Raw genomic sequence first — 19,480 nt, 5'->3', positions numbered from 1 at the left:
GTGTAATGAAGATTGATTCATTAGACGCCGCTGATTCCGAATTCGATTGTGGATTTTATGGCTCGTAGGCCTAACACGGCTTAGCTTGGCTGGTGAAGGCGCGTGAAGTTGGTTACTCAAAATTAAGCGCAATTAATTGTTTGCTGCTTACAGAATAACCTCTAAATTGTAATTAAACGCGAATACACGAAAATCAAATTTACTGTTCTTATCATAAAATGCTATATTTTATTTAAATATATCTAATAGCTTTTCTTTGACTCAGTAGTGGCGCTGTCAGCGCAAGACGCTATCCGAAATCGCAAAGCCCTATTCTAAAACTCTTCACTCCTGCGTGCCCCAACGCTAACACCTGCAGAGCTCTTTGGGGCCCAAAACCATTGGTGTTCCTATTCTAAATCACTCTAGTATCTATAAGCCCTGTTGCATTCAGTACGCACACAGCAAGCCCGGTGTGGTATAAGTTCCCCCCTCCCCCAGCTCTTTGCGAGCAGCCAATCGAGGGGCAAGATGGAGGAATTGACGGGACGGTGATTTAGCCTCGAGCAGCCTGACACTATAAGGAAGCCCACCTGCTGCATCTTGGTTCTTCATTCGTCCTAGCGTCGCCAACTACTCTCCACGGTGGTTTCTAAATCTTCAGCAGCCGTTATGACGCGTCGGCTCAAAGTAACTGCCCTTTGAGGCTCACTGTTGCAGAAGGCGCGAAAGACGGACTCTGGGCGCGACAGCAGAGTCTATCTGCGTTGGCTGCAGGGAAAAAAGAAAGCATCGAAGGACCCTGGTAATAGCTTCGCAAGGCGAGCGTTTCACTTGAGCCACATGTTCCGTGACAAATTTGTAGACAGGTGCACGCGGCGCTGTCTATTTTGGGTGTCCTGACGTGCATGTTTAGTATGCGCAGACCTATGTGCTTGCGCGAACGTGTTTCGATCTACCTGGATTGCACGCTCAACTATGCTTCGCGTTGCCTGCTCAAAAAAAAAAGAAAGAAAAGGAGGTACGTGTGGGACGTCTGTCATAGAAAGCAAGTAGGAATATTCCGAGAACCGCTCTCGCGTGAAAGTGCCTTGGACCAGGAAACGAGAAAACATATATAGCTGCAGTGATTCGTCGTCTTCTCCCAAAGCCCCGCGTAGGTATATTATATGCACCGTTAATATATATAAATATGTATGCTCCCCTTCTTGCCAATGTCAACACTGTGTGAAATATGGTAGCTGATGTATTCCCTTTTGCGCGCCAAATCCACCCTGCTCGGACTTCTTCTGCTGCTGCTACTGCTTCTTTTTCTTTGTTTCTTTTCTCGTTTTGTTTATCGTCTTGCTACCTGCGTCGAGCGAAAGTACAACCTTCCACGAGAAGCGAAATCTGGAGGCCGACATTATATGTCACGGGCAGCGGAATGAGACGGCCGATTCACCTGCCTGAAGTTTGCAAAATGAAGCTGTTCGTTCTGCCAAAGTTGACGTCACGCCTCATTTTTTTTTTTTTTTCTGATGAGTGTGCTAGTTCACTGGTCCGTTCTCGTTTCCTCTGAGAGTCAGCAAGAATATCTTGAAATGATGAAATACGTAAAACCTTAACGGCTCTCTCTCATCTTGATTAAGGATCTTTTTTTCCCGCACTTCGCGGAAATATGTCTGACTTGTCTTCAAGCCATTAAGAGTAATAAATAGCTTCCTTGTCAAAGCAGTGATATAGCCATCATACCCGTGTTCATTCCCGTGATATATGCTGCTGTTCCGTTCTCTTCGCTTCCTTATTTTCTTTTGTTCCTTTCGTTAATACATTGCGTGCGTAGGCGCTGACACAGCAGAAACGTTTCTTTAAGATGGCCGGAAGGTAGTTTTTCTTATAAATGTGAATAGAGAATAATGTCCACAAAGGAGGAGGATGACAGCTTTCCACTGCTTTTAAACGTCGGCGCAAGACTGGCGTTGGCATTCTTCGAACGTACTGCGCACGTGTTCGTCGAGCGATCATGCGTCAAAGTGTATATATATAAACCAGAAAAAAAAACGATTTATTGACGTATCGGCCGAGGCCCAGCCGGATGGTCAATAAATCGCGCCTCTACTTCACTGTATATATATATATATATATATATATATATATATATATATATATATATATATATATATATATATATATATATATATATATATACATATATATATATATATATATATATATATATATATATATATATATATATATATATATATATATATATATATATATATATATATATATATATATGCATACCTCTGCACCGATAGTACACTTATGTATAAGGTGTTTCCCTTAGAGGGAGAGTGTAAACGTTTAATAAGCTGAACCAGTGAGAAAGACTGCTTCTTGCCTCAACCAAGGCGGGTGGCCTCCTCAGTCCAGGTAGCCTATTGCTATTGGCGCTAGCTATTGGCGCTTGCTGCTTCCCTGGCCGGGTTCACCAGCTTGCGCTGGTCCTCGAAATCCTAAGGCGCGAACATGGCCTCCCACGAGTCCTGGCCGTCCTCTTATGTGCTTCTCTCTTCGGTTCTTCTTTTTCCGTCTTCATTTCCTTCATTGCTCAATTCTGCAAAGTTAAAACACCCCATCACCGTGCGACGACGGGTGCTCGGTGCGCCGTAGGACCGACAACGGTTCGTAGGAATCAAGTTGGGGGCATTTTATTCATTATAATGCCGAAGATAAAGACACTGCAGGGCGACTCTCTGTTCTCTGGTTAGTTTGGGGTGCATTAAAGGGTGTACCCTTCGTTCCGATTTATAACGCTGCACGATATCCGTATATTTCTTGGAAATCGCCTTGCTCCTCGTTGCCCTTCGGAGTGCCTCTGGCAATAACGCCCGGTTTGCATGATTTCGGGCCGCGGTGTGTGCCGCTTCGTTTCGCCCCTGTGACTCCTGACCAGGTGTCCATAGGTCTCGGGGACTTGCATGCGTTTCGACATTTCTTGCAGAATTCACACAGCTTTGGTGGATATTCTGACTTTTTTTCTAACTACGACATGCGGATCGCGAGTCGCTCAGTATTACAGCGAAAAGTATCAATGAAAGGCAGGGAGGTTAACCAGGACTGAGCCCGGTTGACTACCCTGCAACGGGGGAAGCGAAATAGGGAGGGAAGATTAAAGGGAGAAGAGAAAGTGCGCTGCCGATATCGCCGACCTAATAACTGTTTTCTGCTCTGTGTCACAGACAGTCAGTAAGTCCGGTAGCCTTCAGAAATCGCAGTAGCACTTTTGTGGCCTTTTGTAGCTGCAGTATGCGATGCCATGGTCCTCAAATTGCGCCAGAGACACAGGCCCAAGGCGGTGATGTCCGTCGAGGACAGGGTCCGGCTGCAGGATAGCGTGAAGGGGAACTGACTATAAAGCTTCGCGCGTGAAGCTTTCATAGTGAGTTAAATAAAAAAGTCGCAGTTTCGCCCGAGAGCCGAAGCATCGCTTGCCGTAGCAAATTAGTAGACAGCCATAATAAGTAAGGATAGTAGTTTCATCGGCCGAATAAACATGTAACCACTCGCTTACTAACTAAATTAACAAGCATGGTGTCAGCTCGCGCCGACAAACATGAATACATCACACCCATGACCGCGGACTCTTGGTGTCAAAACGCTGGTCGTGAGGAAGCGCGGCAGCAGCAGCAAGCGAAGTGACCTTCGTGCTGTCTATCGCTTCGACGCAAGCTGAGCTGCGAGAACACTGCAAGCACAAAGGTATGAGCCGTCGGCGCACCTAGACTCTGCTCCCAAAGCAGATCGGTTTCAAGATAAAGCCCGCGCGACCGCGCACGACCATGCCATATACGCACTAACTCCCTTGATGGCGCGCTTCCTCCCCGCTTTCCATCCTTGCGCGCGTGAGCTTAAGCCACGATCGTTGGCTTACCCTAGCACGCTTTCACTCGCACATACAGCATACGGCGCGCTGCTAAGGTGTTATTGCCCTTGGATATTATAGGGAACATCACGGCGACGGCGACGGCAAAAATGCGCCTGGACTGTCCATCTGATTGCTATCCCAATAGAACAAGTTTAATTACCAAAATTGTGGCGCAGCTAAAGACGAGCGACGACAGAAGCCGTGTAGACGGAAGAACCTATCTTGCTTCTATCGTCCCTCGTCTTTTGCTCCGCCACAATCCCGGTAATCAATAATAGTCATGTACTTAGCCTTATCACCGTACTCATTACCCACATCCCAAAATACGCCTTGAGCGGTCATTTGAATAAGTTATTCTGATGACATTTCTTGAATTCTCTTAACCTTCAAATTTTGTTCAAATGAAGTTTTAGTGTTAACCAGAGAGCACGCGTAAAGCCATATATACCGCGAGGTCATCTGCTTTGGCAGCAGCTCTTACTCTTTGTCGAGCTTTGTACGTCAAGTGCTCTTTCTCTTTAACGACTGCCTCCGTGTATCCAAATGTTTTCACTGGCAGATAGTGCCACCCTTTCCCCTTATTCGGCTTGGACATGCTCGTAACGTGAGGTTCCACAGTACAGCTTTGAAGGGTTCGTTCCGTGTGGCTGAGACCACTGTTCGGACTGCGGTGAAGGATTAGACGCGGTGCGGTAAAAGTGCGGACGGGCTGTACTGAAACGAAGAGAACAGAGAGTAATGCGTGCAAAACTTTGCCACGGCAAGTCACAGTGCCCCGTCGTGCAGGCTGCGCGTGATTGATCGCCCGGCCACCGCCATCAACATGAAATCTCCGGGACTCACTCGTTCGCCAGAGCGGAGTTTTTAACGACCGACAGCGGCAGTTTTAGCATATCGTCGCGCCCCGCGCTCCGGAGATCCGCGCGAGCCGAATGCATGCGTTATTCATCCTCGTTATTTCCGAATCAAGCGGTGGCCCCGCCTTTAATGCGACTGGTGACGCTGATGTATGGCCTGGACTGCCGCAGAAGCACCTCATCCCCGTCTTCTCGCTGTTTGATGTTATTGACGCTGCTGGCGACGCTGTCGATGCCTAACGGGAACCCGCGGAACAGGACCAAAGTTTTCTCGTTAGTGCGAGAGACAAAGCGTTGACGTCCGTGTCCTTATGCGCGCGTACGTGCGTGAACGCATTCGCGTTTGTACATGCCGTTGAGCAAGTGCGCGGCAGCAAGGGAGAATGCGTGCGTGCGTGCGTGCGTGCGTGCGTGCGTGCGTGCGTGCGTGCGTGCGTGCGTGCGTGCGTGCGTGCGTGCGTGCGTGCGTGCGTGCGTGCGTGCGTGCGTGCGACAAGGAGAGAAATCGTTCGACAAGTAGACACTCTTCAGTAGTCTTTCCTTTTTTTTTTCACATTCTTCGATCGTGTCCCGCGCTGGGTCGCGTTTTTCAGCTGACCTATTTTAGCTGGACTTGAAGTGCAGCTGTATAGTGCGATGACGATCAAAACTACTTCTTCTAATATTTACAAATAATTACACGCTTCGTTAAAAAAAAAGAATACTAAAAGCCCTTCGCGTAAATCTGCAACTGAGAGCTTGACTTGCTATAGAAAGTTACGGTCTTTTTTGCGTACGGGGCCGTTGACGTGCGGGCTTTTGCTCATCAAACGCCGCTTTATGTGCACATCGATGAGCTTGCGCGAGCAAGGTGCCGATACTACTTACCTCCGCGTGAGCCACGCGTTTCCGTGTTTACGCTTTCTTTCTGAACAACGAGCGACGCAACCGGTGGAAGTGTTTTGTCTGCCGCTGCTTCTAAACGTGCTGCTCGAGCAGAAGCTCAGCGCCGGCGCCAAGAGGACCCTGTCGCTCAGAATCAAATACTTTGTCGCAATATATTGCTAATTCCAAATACCTACACAGCTGCGCTCAAAATTCTCATAGGGCTGTGTCGCAATCAACGGTTCCTTCCTTTTTCTTTTCTTTTTTTTTTTTTTTTTGCTTGATTAGACATATGACACACGAGGTGTTTCAGTTTGAGATATGATACGACCCACTGGAAACACTGAGTATAACTTGATATCGCAAGTAAAATTTTGGAGGATTACACATATTGGAGGCACATATGTGACACACAGGAAACTTCAGAAAAGGGGTTTCACAAACCAGTACAAAGGAATTAATATATCTTGCTACAGCGAGTAAACGGTGACATTGTAGCGGGGAAAACGTGACCGTGATGACTCAGTGACTATACGGCGCTAGGTCGCTGAGCATGATTCAACTCTCCGCCATGGCGACGTGTTCCGTAGGATGGGCAACGCCAACACAGTGGTATACTAAGATACTGAGGCAGAGTAAAAAAAACAAGGAAAAGAAAGTCTCAAGATAGTAATAGCTAGGCCCCTCCAGTATAGGTGTCTCTCTTACGTTGCGAAGTGTTTTCTTGGGACGCAAATGCCCAAAAAATCGACGAACCGCGTTAACTTAGTCGATGAACCAATCAAGAAATGACGCATGTGCTAAAAGCGTCTGAGCGTATAAGTAAGTTGAATAACCAAGTAATGCGATGGAGGTAGTTTCATAGCGAGTTAATTTCTTGTTCTATGTGGGCAGATTATGGGGGACATATTTGATGCAGCTGCGAGAGAGAGAGGAATAAATTAAAATGCTGTCGAAGGAGGTGGAGAAGGGGGAGGAGGAGTAAAAGGAGGAGGAAATTAAGAGAGAAGGCAGGGATGTTAACCAGAAATGCACCTGGTTGGCTACCCTACTATGGGGGACGGGAAAGAGGTAATAGAAAGGTAAGATAGAGAGAGGGGGTAGGGGGAGGAAAGCCGCGGTGTCGAAAGCTTCCTATACAGCAGGGACCTGACTCCAATTTCCAGCATGATCAGCATGCGGCGCGGCTACATGATTGAGCACCTACTTTGCTTCTGGGTTCTCTCTCCACATTGTCTCGACGCCTGGGCCAGGTCTCGGCGCCGCTACATCTGTTCCCCGGCCGATATCACAGCTCGGCCTTCAAGCACCCCCTTAGGTTTTCGAAAGGCATGGGGCTGGTGTCTAATAAAAGTGGCTAATATCTAAATACTCCTGCTGCCGGCCGCCGTCCACTATGGGCGTTGTGACCGCGACGACCTTCTCTGTATTCTTTCCTTTTTATGACCCCTTCCCTTTGCCCAAGGCGCTGAACCGGGCTCCCTAAAGTGTTCCAAAATATAGCCCCTCTTCCTCTCCGCAATCTCTTTCTCTCTCACTCTCTCTCTCGCTCTCTCTCTCTCTATCTGTATTCTCGCAGACTTCTCAACCCCGTTCTTTGCCACTAAAACCGCACAGCTTTGGGGAAGGCGGGCGGGAGCGAATCACAAGCGGGATATACATACAAAACTGCCCGGTTCGTAACAGTGTTTACCACTGGTCAGCTCACGTGCACTCTGCCCCTTTACAATTTATTTGGCCAGTCCATCGAAATTCGATGGACGTTTGTTCGGAAAAGTCCATGTATACACCATATTTATTTGCTGCGCATATAGGTCATAATTTGTTGCGTAGGCACTCGCGTAGACCATGCATCCAAATACGTAGACATGTATATTAATGGACCTACTGCTTTAAACGTTTAGACGAAATGTTGTAAACAGTATGTCTATAAGATGAGCGTAGGCAGTCCGTAGACTGGCTGCACATATCGACTGTCGATCCATTTTTATGGCGGCAGCCACACTGGCAAGCTATCTAAAGCGGAGATGTCACCCAATTGCGAACACATACCCCTATAAAAACTTATTTCACCACGCTATATAATTTATAAAGTAGTACACGGATATATATGGTCTTATGACAGTGTATACGAAAATTCTATAATGCTTATAATCCGCAAAATATTATAGAAAGTTACGTTTGTAAGTTCATAAAGTTCTTAAGTCTAGAGGCTGTGCATCACGATATATGTGCTTAAGACCTTAACCTTTTAATCAAATTACTGTTCATGCGTATTACAGGTTGGGCGTATAGATAATACATGGACAAATCTGAGTGGCTCGTGCCAGCTTGAATTGCGCTACGACGTGGTGCTTTACTACAGATACGGCGGCAACAGCTCTCGTCCCTCTCCCATGTGTAGTTTAACGCACAGCTATTCACACGCCAGATGCAAAACACAAGCAAGTATAGCCGTCCGAAACTCGAGTCACCAGTGACGTTTCTCATTGCCCTTAAAACATAAGAGCTGGTTACGAATTCGTCACTTGACATTCGTGCCTTTCGTGGACCCGCGGCGCTTTCTTCGCGTCTTCAAAAATTGAACGTCGCCGACTTTGCGCAGCCCTCGCTCTACAGCGCTGCGTGTCGAGGCGAACGTCATCAAATATTTGAGCCGCCTTAGGGATGAAGAACCTCGGATCTTCGAAGTTTGGCGGGAAGTCCGACCTAACGCATTTCGTGTACGCCTCAGGTATACACCGGCGCATCTGTGCACAAGACACGACCGGCAGACTCGACGCATGCGAGGAGTCCCACGCCCGTTCGAACGAAACAGTGACGCCTGCATACGCGCACCGAAACGAGGAAGAGAGCCGGCTCCCCCGAACAACACTCGGATTCCCTGCACCTCGATCGCCCGACCCGGAAATTTCCCCGCGAATCCTCCCGGACTTGCCGATAACCGGACCGGACTAGGTAATTAGGCGAGGCGCGCATGGCTTTGGCGGCCACTTATTCATTCGCTAAATTACTCAGAGCGGGCTTAGCGCGGGGGCCAGTTTAATATTGCGAGAAGGAGGAGGAGCACCATACGGCGTGCCCTCCCAGCGATAGCTTGTAAGGAAGACCCACTACGACCATCCTCGCCCAGTGCTGTGAGTGCAGGAGTGCAGCGCGTCTCTTGTTGACTTGCCAGCCCCAACGGTCATCGTCGAGCTAGAACGAGCAGACGGGCGTCGATCGTTACCAACTCTTAGTTGAAGGCGTCAGCATTCCGACAAGCGTACCGTCTGGTACTGCTTCCCTTTTTATTTATTTTTTTTTTTTGAAGCAGTGAGCTAGGTACGTCGTTCCACGAACCAGAAAACAGGTCGAAATGAGAAACGGCGAAGAAGAGGTGTGGGCGCGTCATGTTGTGCGCTGGCCAGAAAGAAAGAGAAAAGAAAAAGGAGAGAAAAAAGGAAAAACGGAAAAGAAAAACTAAGCATGGAGCGTGTGCTGCGCAGAAGTGGCAAGCTGCACAGCTGTCTTGCGCGGTTGCCCCCATATTCCTGATGCTGTAATATTCTGCGATATTGTCCAATTTGCCATCTTGTCCTCTCTGATTGGCTTACAGGACGGATACTCCCCGCAGAATAGCATTACGTGTGTCACTGAACTGACCACATAATTAAATGGATTTCTTGAATCATCGAGTTCACCTTTGAATGAGCCAAGTTAATCATTTCCCACAATAGTGTATATATATATATATATATATATATATATATATATATATATATATATATATATATATATATATATATATATATATATATATATATATATATATATATATATATATATATATATATTCTTAATCCTTTCTCTCGTCCTCAAAACTTCTCTATCTACCTTGCACCGCTATTTATGCCTGTAACGGATCCGACCGTATCTATCTCTTCCGTGCTTTCTTTTTCCCTCCAATACTCTACACGTCTCTGCTTAATATTATATACCATGCGTAAAAGCGTCACTCCTGGTCAACACGTCGAACTGTTATTTCATCTCATAAGAAGCCAATAAACGCTGACACCAAGGACAACATAGGGGAAATTACTTGTGCTTAATAAATGAATTAAATGATAAATTATAGGAAATTAAAGTGGATGAAAAAATCAATTGTCGCAGGCGGGAACCGAACCCACAACCTTCGCATTTCGCCTGCGATGCTCTACCAATTGAGCTACCGCGGCGTCGTTTTCCCATCCACTTTCTTGGGTATTTATGTGTCCTAGTAGAATCTTGGGAGTGTTAGCCAGCGCCACCACTCACAGACCTTGGCGGCGGACGTGGAACGTCCTTTTTGCCGCAGGCGTCACGAGAACGTGATCTTTTTGGGTGAAGGCAACAGGTCAATAAACCCACATATGCTACCTGAAGGCATCAATGTTGCCGGATTCGAGACCCTCGTTATGTAATCAACGAGAAGAAAGGGGGTTAACCGAGGGGCCAGATTTTAATTAGTCATATCATAAGAAGCCAACAAGCACTGACACCAAGGACAACATAGGGGAAATTACTTGTGCTTAATAAATGAAATAAAGAAATGATAAATTATAGGAAATTAAAGAGGATGAAAAAACAACTTGTCACAGGTGGGAACCGAACCCACAACCTTCCAACTGTTCAGTCATCTGTTCAATCATCTGTTCAGCCACCTGTTCGATCGCATGCTCAGTCGTATGTTCAATCATTCGTTCAAATGGTTCAATCATCTTGCAGCGTGCGAGTGCGGAATGCTTCGCGTCGCTGCTGCACCCGTCGTCTTTTCGACAGCGCTGAGCGCGGCGGTGGAAGACGTTAAAATTTACCGTGGCACGACCACGGGCGTTTCTTGTTGGGCCAACTTTCTCCAGTCTCTAACTTTGTCGAAGGGTGCTCTCCCTCCGAGTTGTTGTTGTTGTTGTTGTTGTTGTTGTTGTTGTTGTTGTTGTTGTTGTTGTTGTTGTTGTTGTTGTTGTTGTTGTTGTTGTTGTTGTTGTTGTTGTTGTTGTTGTTGTTGTTGTCCACAGGGGATTGAAATTAGCGGAGCTCGGGGGGTTTTGAAGCTTCGTATCACGAAAGTGCTCGTTAAAAAATAACGAGGGCTGCGCTGGTTTCTCCTGGCTGCGCTCCTGCATGTCAGCTGCAGCGATAGCAGAAACGGAGCGAGGCAATATGTATCATCACGTCACGACGGATCCATGGCTCCTGGATACCGATACCGAAAGCGATTAGCCATATATAATTTGCCGGAGGAGTTGTTTCTACGAATATCACTTTCGCTCTTGGTATCCAGGAGCCATGGATGTGCCGTGACGTGATGATACATTGTGTATATATATATATATATATATATATATATATATATATATATATATATATATATATATATATATATATATATATATATATATATATGACAATCCGTAAATGTCGTGTCGTATTTCTTGAGCCCTGTAATGCACAAGGTATCATGTGCGCTGCGCTGTTTTGATCTATATCTATATACTTATTTCAGCACGGGAACCTAACACGGGGCCTATGTATAGTATATCGGGTTTCGATACGCTGGAGATTAGAGTTGGTAGCTGTGGGTGGTTCAGCAAGCCAGTTACGAAATAATTAGTCACTGTACTAATTAGGCTATGATTAAAGTTACATTTAATATTTTCTTTTTGTACAAAGGTACTCTCCGTGGCCAGAAATAAAGAGGAACATTTAGTTCTAATTTTCTTTGGCGTGTAACCGTGTCTGAGCATTGCGGGGTTCATGAAACCGCGGTAGACGGTTACGTAAACGAGGGCCTCCCAGTTATTTCCCAATTTGTTCCCACAATCTCCCCCCCCCCCTTTTTTTTTCCTGATCCTTTCGCATTGTGTGACGCAGGAAACCTCAGCTGCCCGAGGGTGACATCGATTGGCCCGTGTTCACCAAGGAGCAGCCGACGCATGTCATGCTGCGCGCGGGCAACAGCACCGTCGAATGGGGATTCCACGAGGACGGGTGCAACCTGTACAGGAAAATCTACGAGCTGTTCAACATCAGCACGCCCTGACAGCCACACGAACCTCGGGGTTGTTGTCGTGACCAGATGCGGCTTGAAAAAATATTCCCCCGGAGCAGATTGGACGCCACACGGGTCCGTCTGCACCTTCCTTTTCTCTGCAGACGAAACTGTGTGGTGGTTCCGTTGCAATGGCGATGCGCTGTTCTCTCCCTGATGAACATTGTTAGGAAGGTTCAATGGCCCTTTTGCAGCTACAATTTCTTAAGTTCCAGGGAGACACTTCCCGGTCAACGCAGTCTGTCCACATAGCTGGGTCACCTGTGCATATAAATTTATTCGAATAAAGCTGCAAACACTGCCCGTCGCTGACCTGTGTACTGTGTGTTGGAAACCGGGCAGTGGGTGTTCAGATGCAGTAACACTATTGCGTCACGCGACCCTTACAAAAATCACGCATGCTACTGTTTTCTACTGTAAGTCAACAGAATGCGTATTGAAGAGAACGCAATGTCAACAAAGAAACAGCAGACTTTCTCTATAACACTTTTACGCGGGGAGTAATTTTCCGTCATGATTCCGAGCTCTGCTCAAATGGTCGCGAAGGCGACTTTGAGCTCAGATCCTCTTGTCACGGTATCGCTACTCATCGCAATCAAAGTTAGTTGGTAACGGTAGCTCCAAAGGCTGTTTAGTGTATTTGGTTTAGAGCGATACATAGCTATAGGATACGGGAAGTTCATTTTATTCCCAGAATAGAGATACTTGTTCAAGCACTTACTGAATAGAGTTTTGAAGGAGGCATCCCGCTCCAAAGCGCGATGTGAAGTCATGGATTTTCACGCCATCAGATAGGGCCTAGTTAACTCTTTATCACCAAAAATGGACTACATTGTGTTCTACAGGAGCCAGAGAGTGAACTTGGCAAGTTTCAATAACGTTTGTTGACTCGCAATGACCCAAGTTTGAAGAAAAAAAGGAACAGTTATATACGTGACGTCACACTGATGTACCCGGGCTCATGGTTTCGGCGCAAAGCTCACGAAATAGGCCTTTATCTTTCGTTTTCTATTCTTTTAATCCATCTTACTACGACATTAATTAAAATGGAGTTCTGAAAGAATACTTTATGAGTATAAGTTGATTACTGCTTCTCGTTAGCGTCCCTTTAAAACACACTTATAACATTCTGAAGCGCTCGCGCAACTAATTTGCTACATAAGCCGTAATTGACCCATGCACCTTGTACTTATACCTACTCATCTCCCATAACCTGCACCCTTACTTCCACGACATTTGAACAAGGTGCAGTGTTTAGTTCACCGAGGGCCCTTGGGAAATCTACGTGTCTCGTATATAAAACGCATGAATGTGGGGAGGAAACGAAGGTTCAGCGATTATTTGCAAAGCTCATAATTGAGTCAGGAACGTCAAAGCGTTGCCACATACCAAAATTAACGTTTCTCCAATGTTTACCAAATGTAAACTCGGTGTGCCGTAGAGTTCTCTCGAAAGACTCGGAAGCCGTTACAGGTAACGGTCGTATAATGCTTTTAACCACTTGCTGTTAATTCCTTGCTAAACGTGCATGTTGCAAAGAGTGAGTACAAGTTCATGAGTGTAGCAACGAAAAGAGACAAACGTCGTAGAAGTTAGTTCTAGCAAAATTGATATTTATTTATCTTCTTTTGGGGGTTGGGGGGAGAGAATAAGGGGGAATTGTGAGGCACGCTGATAATGACAAAGCTCTCCTTTATCAACGCATGTCCTGTAACTTACACGTTTGCGAACCGCCAGAGTGGTAAGCTTAGTACGTTTATATTACGGACGTCTATGTGGCCGCCATATTCGAGAACCGATATATAGCAGAGCAGCGGCTCAATGTCGTTTGGAATTATCACAATAAGTCAGAGTTCAACAAAAAAATAAAGATGGGTATTAAATAGTGCTGCATAAGCTGCAATCTACTGATCGCAGTTAAGAGAAGCAATGCCATTTTTCGCATGACGAACTTGTACAAGAGAACACGTGTGATGCAAGTCAAACTTACGTGGTCTTCTACTGCACTGAAAGTCAGAACACGTGCTGTACCGTTCGTATGTCTCGAGCACGTCTCGAGTATACTCCATATCTCGTATGCGATGCTGTCCTCCACGCGTTTGCGAGAACTGCGAACACGAATTGATTTAACCCGCTGGGATACTGCTGCTGCGTGTATAGTTAATCTTGTCTCGCCGTGGTCGACGCGAACTAATTAACCCCGCGTGTAATCTGTAGCTAATTCTGTCTCGACGAGCCATGTAACGAGATCACCCTATGCATGCTCACCGTGGCTCCTGGGTTTTTGTTTAACAGGAGTGGGCCCCAGCTGCCTAATCGCGCTATTAGCCACGCAATCCAAGGCTTCGCCGTGGGCCTGATTAAATATCTGCCACAGTACGAGACCTCGATACCACCGCGCAGGGTTAATTACATTGCGAGACAATCCTGTTGCAAGCGTGATTGGCAAAAGTACACACAACAGACGCGTATCTTCCAAGATAACCTTCCAGGATATATATATATATATATATATAATCGGAGCAGCTGGCCATCGTATGCTACATCCCGCGCCGAAGCGACAGGCCATACATGCGCTGCCATGAGTAATGCCTGATGCAATATATTGTAACAGATACGAAAGGCACGGACAAGAAGAGAAGAAAGAGAAGACGAAGAGAACGAGGAGTTAGAGAGGCCGGGCGGCGCTACGATCACGCTACCATCATCGTCCAATTCTCCTGTAAATAAAACCATTCCTCCGCAACTCCTCGTAACAGTTGTGGTGGAAGGTGCTGGGTAATCGACACCCGAAGACGGAGGCTGAGCCACAAGTTCTTTGACGGAGCCGTCGCCTTGCTGGACTCCCACCGAATTCACCGGAGCTGAACATGTCCCACGACGCAGACGAACAACGGCCCATTCCAACTGCTGCCCCGACAAGTTCTGTTCTGCAACTGAGAGATGAAGACGTCGAGGAATGGCTCATCTATTATCAGCGGGTGAGTGCCGCCAACAGGTGGAACAGCGCTTCTCAACTTTCTAACGTCGTGTTCTTTCTAACGGATACTGCGTTGGTATATGGTTCGACAACCACGAGGAAACATTCACAACATGGGGAAGATTTGTTTCGGAAATCAAAGAGCGATTCGGCGACTCCGCGACGAAAAAGAAAAGGGCAGAACAGACGCTACTGCAACGTGAGCAAGTACCAGGCGAAACCTGCACGACCTACATTGAGGCAGTAATAAAACTATGTAGGATGGTGGACTCCGTAACGTCCGAGGAGGACAAAGTCGGGCGCATCCTAAAAGGTATTGCCGAGGATGTTTACAATTTCCTCATTGCCAAAGGCAGCCTGGCTTCCGTCGCTGACATCATTCGGCACTGTCGTACTTTCGAGCAACTGAAGACGAGGCGCATCACGCCGAAGTTTGGCAGGCTAGCCAATGTGACCACAGTTGCAAGCGTGGACAGCAACCAGCCCCTCGATCTGGCATCAACGATACGACAAATAGTTCGGGAAGAGCTCAGCCTGCACGCGCAAGTGACACATCCAGGCACTCATAGCTTCCGTCTACCACCAGATTTTGAGCCAAACGTGGCATCCTTCTCCCCGTATCCTGCGGCAAGGGGCACTGAGGATTATGAACTCGCGCCCCGACAGCAGCCACGTCTCTACGACAGAGGCCCTACTTATGGCGCTCGGCCACAACGAGAGCAGCCGCGTTTTTACCCCCGAGGCCCTGCGACTTCTGTCAGGCCGCGACAAGAACAGCACCGACCCTACTACCACGACGCGACTGATGAAAGATATAACGGATTTCAGCAAGCAGCAGAGACACGTTATCCACATGACCACGAACTTTCTCGCCTCCCGCAGCCGTCAACCATTCGTTTCGAGGAAGACGCTGTGAACCGCGACCCTCCCGTGTGCTACAACTGCGGTTCCACGGGCCATATAGCTCGGTATTGTCGCCAAGCCCGTCAATCACGTAGGACACCATCTATGTTCTAGCCACCCAGAACCCGTACGTCATATGACCTGCGGACGACCGATTTGCTTCCAAGGGATCACTTCTCACACGAGACAAGACGCAGCGATTCGCCAGCATCTGACCGGAGTTTGACGCCACCAAATAGCCGTCCCCGTAAACTAGCACCGGAAACTAGCATCCACGGCCAATGGAGGTGTGGTCGCCGGACGGTCTTTGCAAGAAATACCTCTGCCTGTTGTGATGTACAAAAACAAAGTGAATGTCTCGATTGACGGAATACCGACCATGGCGTTAGTGGATACTGGGGCGACTGTGTCTTTGTTGAGCCTCGCTTTCAAAAACCGTCGAGGCCACAAAGTTATGTTTTCTTGGAACGACGGTACTTCCTTTCGTGGAGTAGGCGGTGAGTGGCTTCATCCCCTTGGTGTTTGTGCTGTGAGTGTTTCGTTGGCTGGGAAAGTGTTTGTGTCGGAATTCCTTGTTCTTTCTCGTTGTTCGCACGATGTTATTCTTGGTATCGATTTTCTTGAACAGTGCGGCGCTTCCGTGGACTGTGGTTGTGGCGAAATATCATTGAACAAGTTATTAATATCAGCACATCCTGAACAAAGCTCGGGTGGTGAAGACAGGGACGCAGACACACTCAGTGTTCTTGATGAAGTGATTGCACCATCGTGGTGCCTGACGCCCGTTCGTGTTTCGGCAACTACTGTTGATGCTGATTGTGTTGACCTTGTAGTTAAACCTCTCCGCATAAACTGTGCTAAAAAAGATATACTTGTGCCCTGCTCTGTCGTGTGCATGACGAAAGGAGTCGCCACATTGTGGGCGCTGAACTGTTCCGCCACACCGGTTGTCCCTCCTCGCGGTATGAAAATCGCTCTTTTCGATGAAGCCGCATGTAGCTCAATAGCGGCACTAACTACGGACGTGTCTACAGCTTGCTCTCCTTGCGATAATCGCCATTCTGAAGAGCTAATGCTTGACATGATCACCAAGGGTCTCGGTATATCGGAACGGCAAGCACTAGTACAAGTCCTTGCCAGGCATATGGCTGCATTCGACTTCACGCATGGAGATGCACCCCTTCATTTACCGTCGTCCCGCGCTCGTCACAGAATAGATACCGGCTCAGCACACCCCATCCGCCAGAAGCCCTACCGAGTGTCATTGTCCGAACGCAAAGTTATTGCCGAGCAAGTCAAGGAGATGATGAACAAAGGTGTCATTCAAGAGTCATCTAGTCCATGGGCAGCCCCAGTAATCCTGGTCCGAAGAAAAGATGGCTCCTGGAGATTCTGCGTGGATTACAGACATCTAAACACTGTGACGAAGAAGGATGTCTATCCACTACCGCGAATAGATGACGTCATTGATTGCTTGCACGCTGCTTCTTACGTCTCAACACTTGATTTGCGATCGGGGTATTGGCAAATACCTATGGACTCTGCCGACAAGGAAAAGACCGCTTTCGTGACTCCAGATGGCCTATTCGAATTTAATGTTATGCCTTTTGGCCTTTGCAATGCTCCTGCCACCTTTGAAAGATTCATGGACACAGTACTACGTGGTCTAAAGTGGGAGATATGCATGTGTTACCTCGATGATGTTGTAATCTTTGGCCGCACGTTTGAAGAACATAACGAATGCCTCAGCCTCGTTCTCTAATGCATTGAGAAAGCTGGACTGGTCCTAAACTGAAAAAAGTGTCGGTTCGGCGAACGTCAAACACTGGTCCTCGGACACTTAGTCGACAAGGATGGCGTCAGACCCGATCCTCGTAAGATTGAAGCAGTGAGCTCCTTCAAGCCACCGCAGTCAGCACGAGAACTCCGCTCATTCATTGACCTATGTTCGTATTTTCGTCGTTTTGTTCCCCGGTTTGCCGACATCGTTTATCCGTTGACAAGTATTTTGCGACAAAATGCGTCCTTCAATTGGACACCAGAGTGTGACGCATCATTCTCTCAACTGAAGTTTACACTAACGTCAGCACCCCTCTTGCGTCACATCGATCCATCTTGCCCGACTGAAGTTCACACTGATGCTAATGGAATCGGGATAGGAGCGGTGCTTGTACAACGTCACAGTGGCGCAGAACATGTCGCATATGCCAGCCGTTGTCTGAGCAAATCTGAACGCAATTATACGGTTACGGAACAGGAATGTCTGGCAGCCGTTTTCGCCGTACAAAAGTTTCGATGTTACCTTTACGGTAGACCATTCAAGATTATCACCGACCATCATTCTTTATGCTGGCTGGTCGGTTTGCGTGATCCCTCTGGTCGCCTCGCACGTTGGGCGCTGCGCCTCCAGGAATACGACTTTGTGGCATCGTACAAGAGTGGCCGTCGTCACGCTGACGCAGACTGCCTCTCTCGGATTCCTCTTGCGAATACCGACTGCGATGCTGAGAATTTTGACGACTGTCTTGCTGCTGTTACTCCTACGTTCCCTGACGCGGAAGACTTTCAGCGAGAACAACGGGATGATGTTACCTTTGATCCGCTTTTTGTCGCCGCACGTACTTGTAAAAGCAGCGGTCGCTTTACTGTCCGTGATAAATTGCTGTACAAAACTAATTACTCCGGGCATGGAGCGCGTTTTCTGCTTGTTGTCCCCGAGAGTCTCCGCTCCGACGTTCTACGCGCCATGCATGACGATGTGAAATCCGGCCATTTCGGCTTCGTACGAACGCTGCACCGCACGCAGGAGCGCTTTTACTGGCCCAAGATGTACGAAACAACCAAGCGCTATGTCTCTAGTTGTGAAACATGCCAACGTCACAAGCGACCGACCACCGCAGCGCCGGGTCCCCTTCGGCCATTGACACCGCCAAGTACGCCGTTCGAGCAAGTAGGCATTGACCTTTTGGGTCCATTCCCGTTATCTAACAACAAGAACCGTTGGATAAGTGTCTGCGTAGACCATCTTACACGGTATGCAGAAACTGCAGCCATACCGTCTTCCACCGCTGCTTGCGTGGCGGTCTTCCTGCTGCGTTCCGTGGTCCTTCGTCATGGCCCACCACGTGTCATCATCAGCGACTGTGGTCGCCAGTTCACGGCTGATGCCATTGAAGAGTTACTTCGTTTGTGCACTTCACAGTTCCGTCATTCCACGCCGTATCACCCGCAGACCAATGGCCTCGTTGAAAGGACAAACAGAACGCTGACTAACATGCTTGCCATGTATGTCTCCTCCAATCATAAGAACTGGGACGACGTGCTGCCCTTCATCACTTATGCATACAACACGGCGAAGCACGAAACCACGACCTATAGCCCATTTCATCTCCTGTATGCAAGGTTACCGCAAAGCCCTCTGGACACTGGTCCAGAGGTCATGGTCTGGCCGACTGGATCGCGTAGTTTCCTCTACAACAGTCGAAAGTGCCGCAATCACCGCGGCTTTGCGGAAACTACGGGCCTTTTCTGCACGAGATGTCGTGATGCTGACGGATTCCAAGTCAGCATTACAGAGATTACATCGGGGCCTACCTCTAGAGAAATTTACAAGGCAGTCTCTGGCACTGATCGACGACCTAACGAGCAAAGGATTTAACATAAGGTTTCAGTGGATTCCATCACACGTAGGAATTGATGGGAACGAGGAAGCTGACGCTCTTGCACGCCTAGCGCTGACATGTGTCCCAAAAGTGAAAGCTCCAAAAGCTTTTCGAAACCCTAAGGGTGCAATCCGCCTTCACTTTAGAGAGATGTTCAAGAATCCACACGAATCCTGTGTGACTCATGGATTTACACGTGAACAAGCGACGCTTTTATACCGCATCAGGACCGACTCCGCGTACACCCCAGCT

At 47.7% G+C, this 19,480-nt stretch overlaps 1 protein-coding gene across 5 annotated transcripts in view; it reads left to right on the top strand.

The window, feature by feature from the left end:
- Positions 1–11,992, top strand: part of LOC135904696 (acetylcholinesterase-1-like) — a 132,465-nt gene extending 120,473 nt beyond the window's left edge. For all 5 annotated transcript variants that reach the window (XM_065435870.1, XM_065435658.1, XM_065435739.2 and 2 more), the window contains one exon: positions 11,506–11,992. In XM_065435870.1, coding sequence (XP_065291942.1) covers positions 11,506–11,674 — 169 coding nt within the window. In that variant the 3' untranslated portion in view covers positions 11,675–11,992. The remainder of the gene's footprint in view (positions 1–11,505) is intronic.
- The last annotated feature ends 7,488 nt before the right edge of the window (positions 11,993–19,480 follow it).

This window comes from Dermacentor albipictus, chromosome 1, assembly GCF_038994185.2.
Source record: "Dermacentor albipictus isolate Rhodes 1998 colony chromosome 1, USDA_Dalb.pri_finalv2, whole genome shotgun sequence".
Lineage (NCBI taxonomy): Eukaryota > Metazoa > Arthropoda > Arachnida > Ixodida > Ixodidae > Dermacentor > Dermacentor albipictus.
The sequence above is the reverse complement of the archived record's forward strand: the minus strand, read 5'-3'. Positions and strand labels throughout refer to the sequence as shown.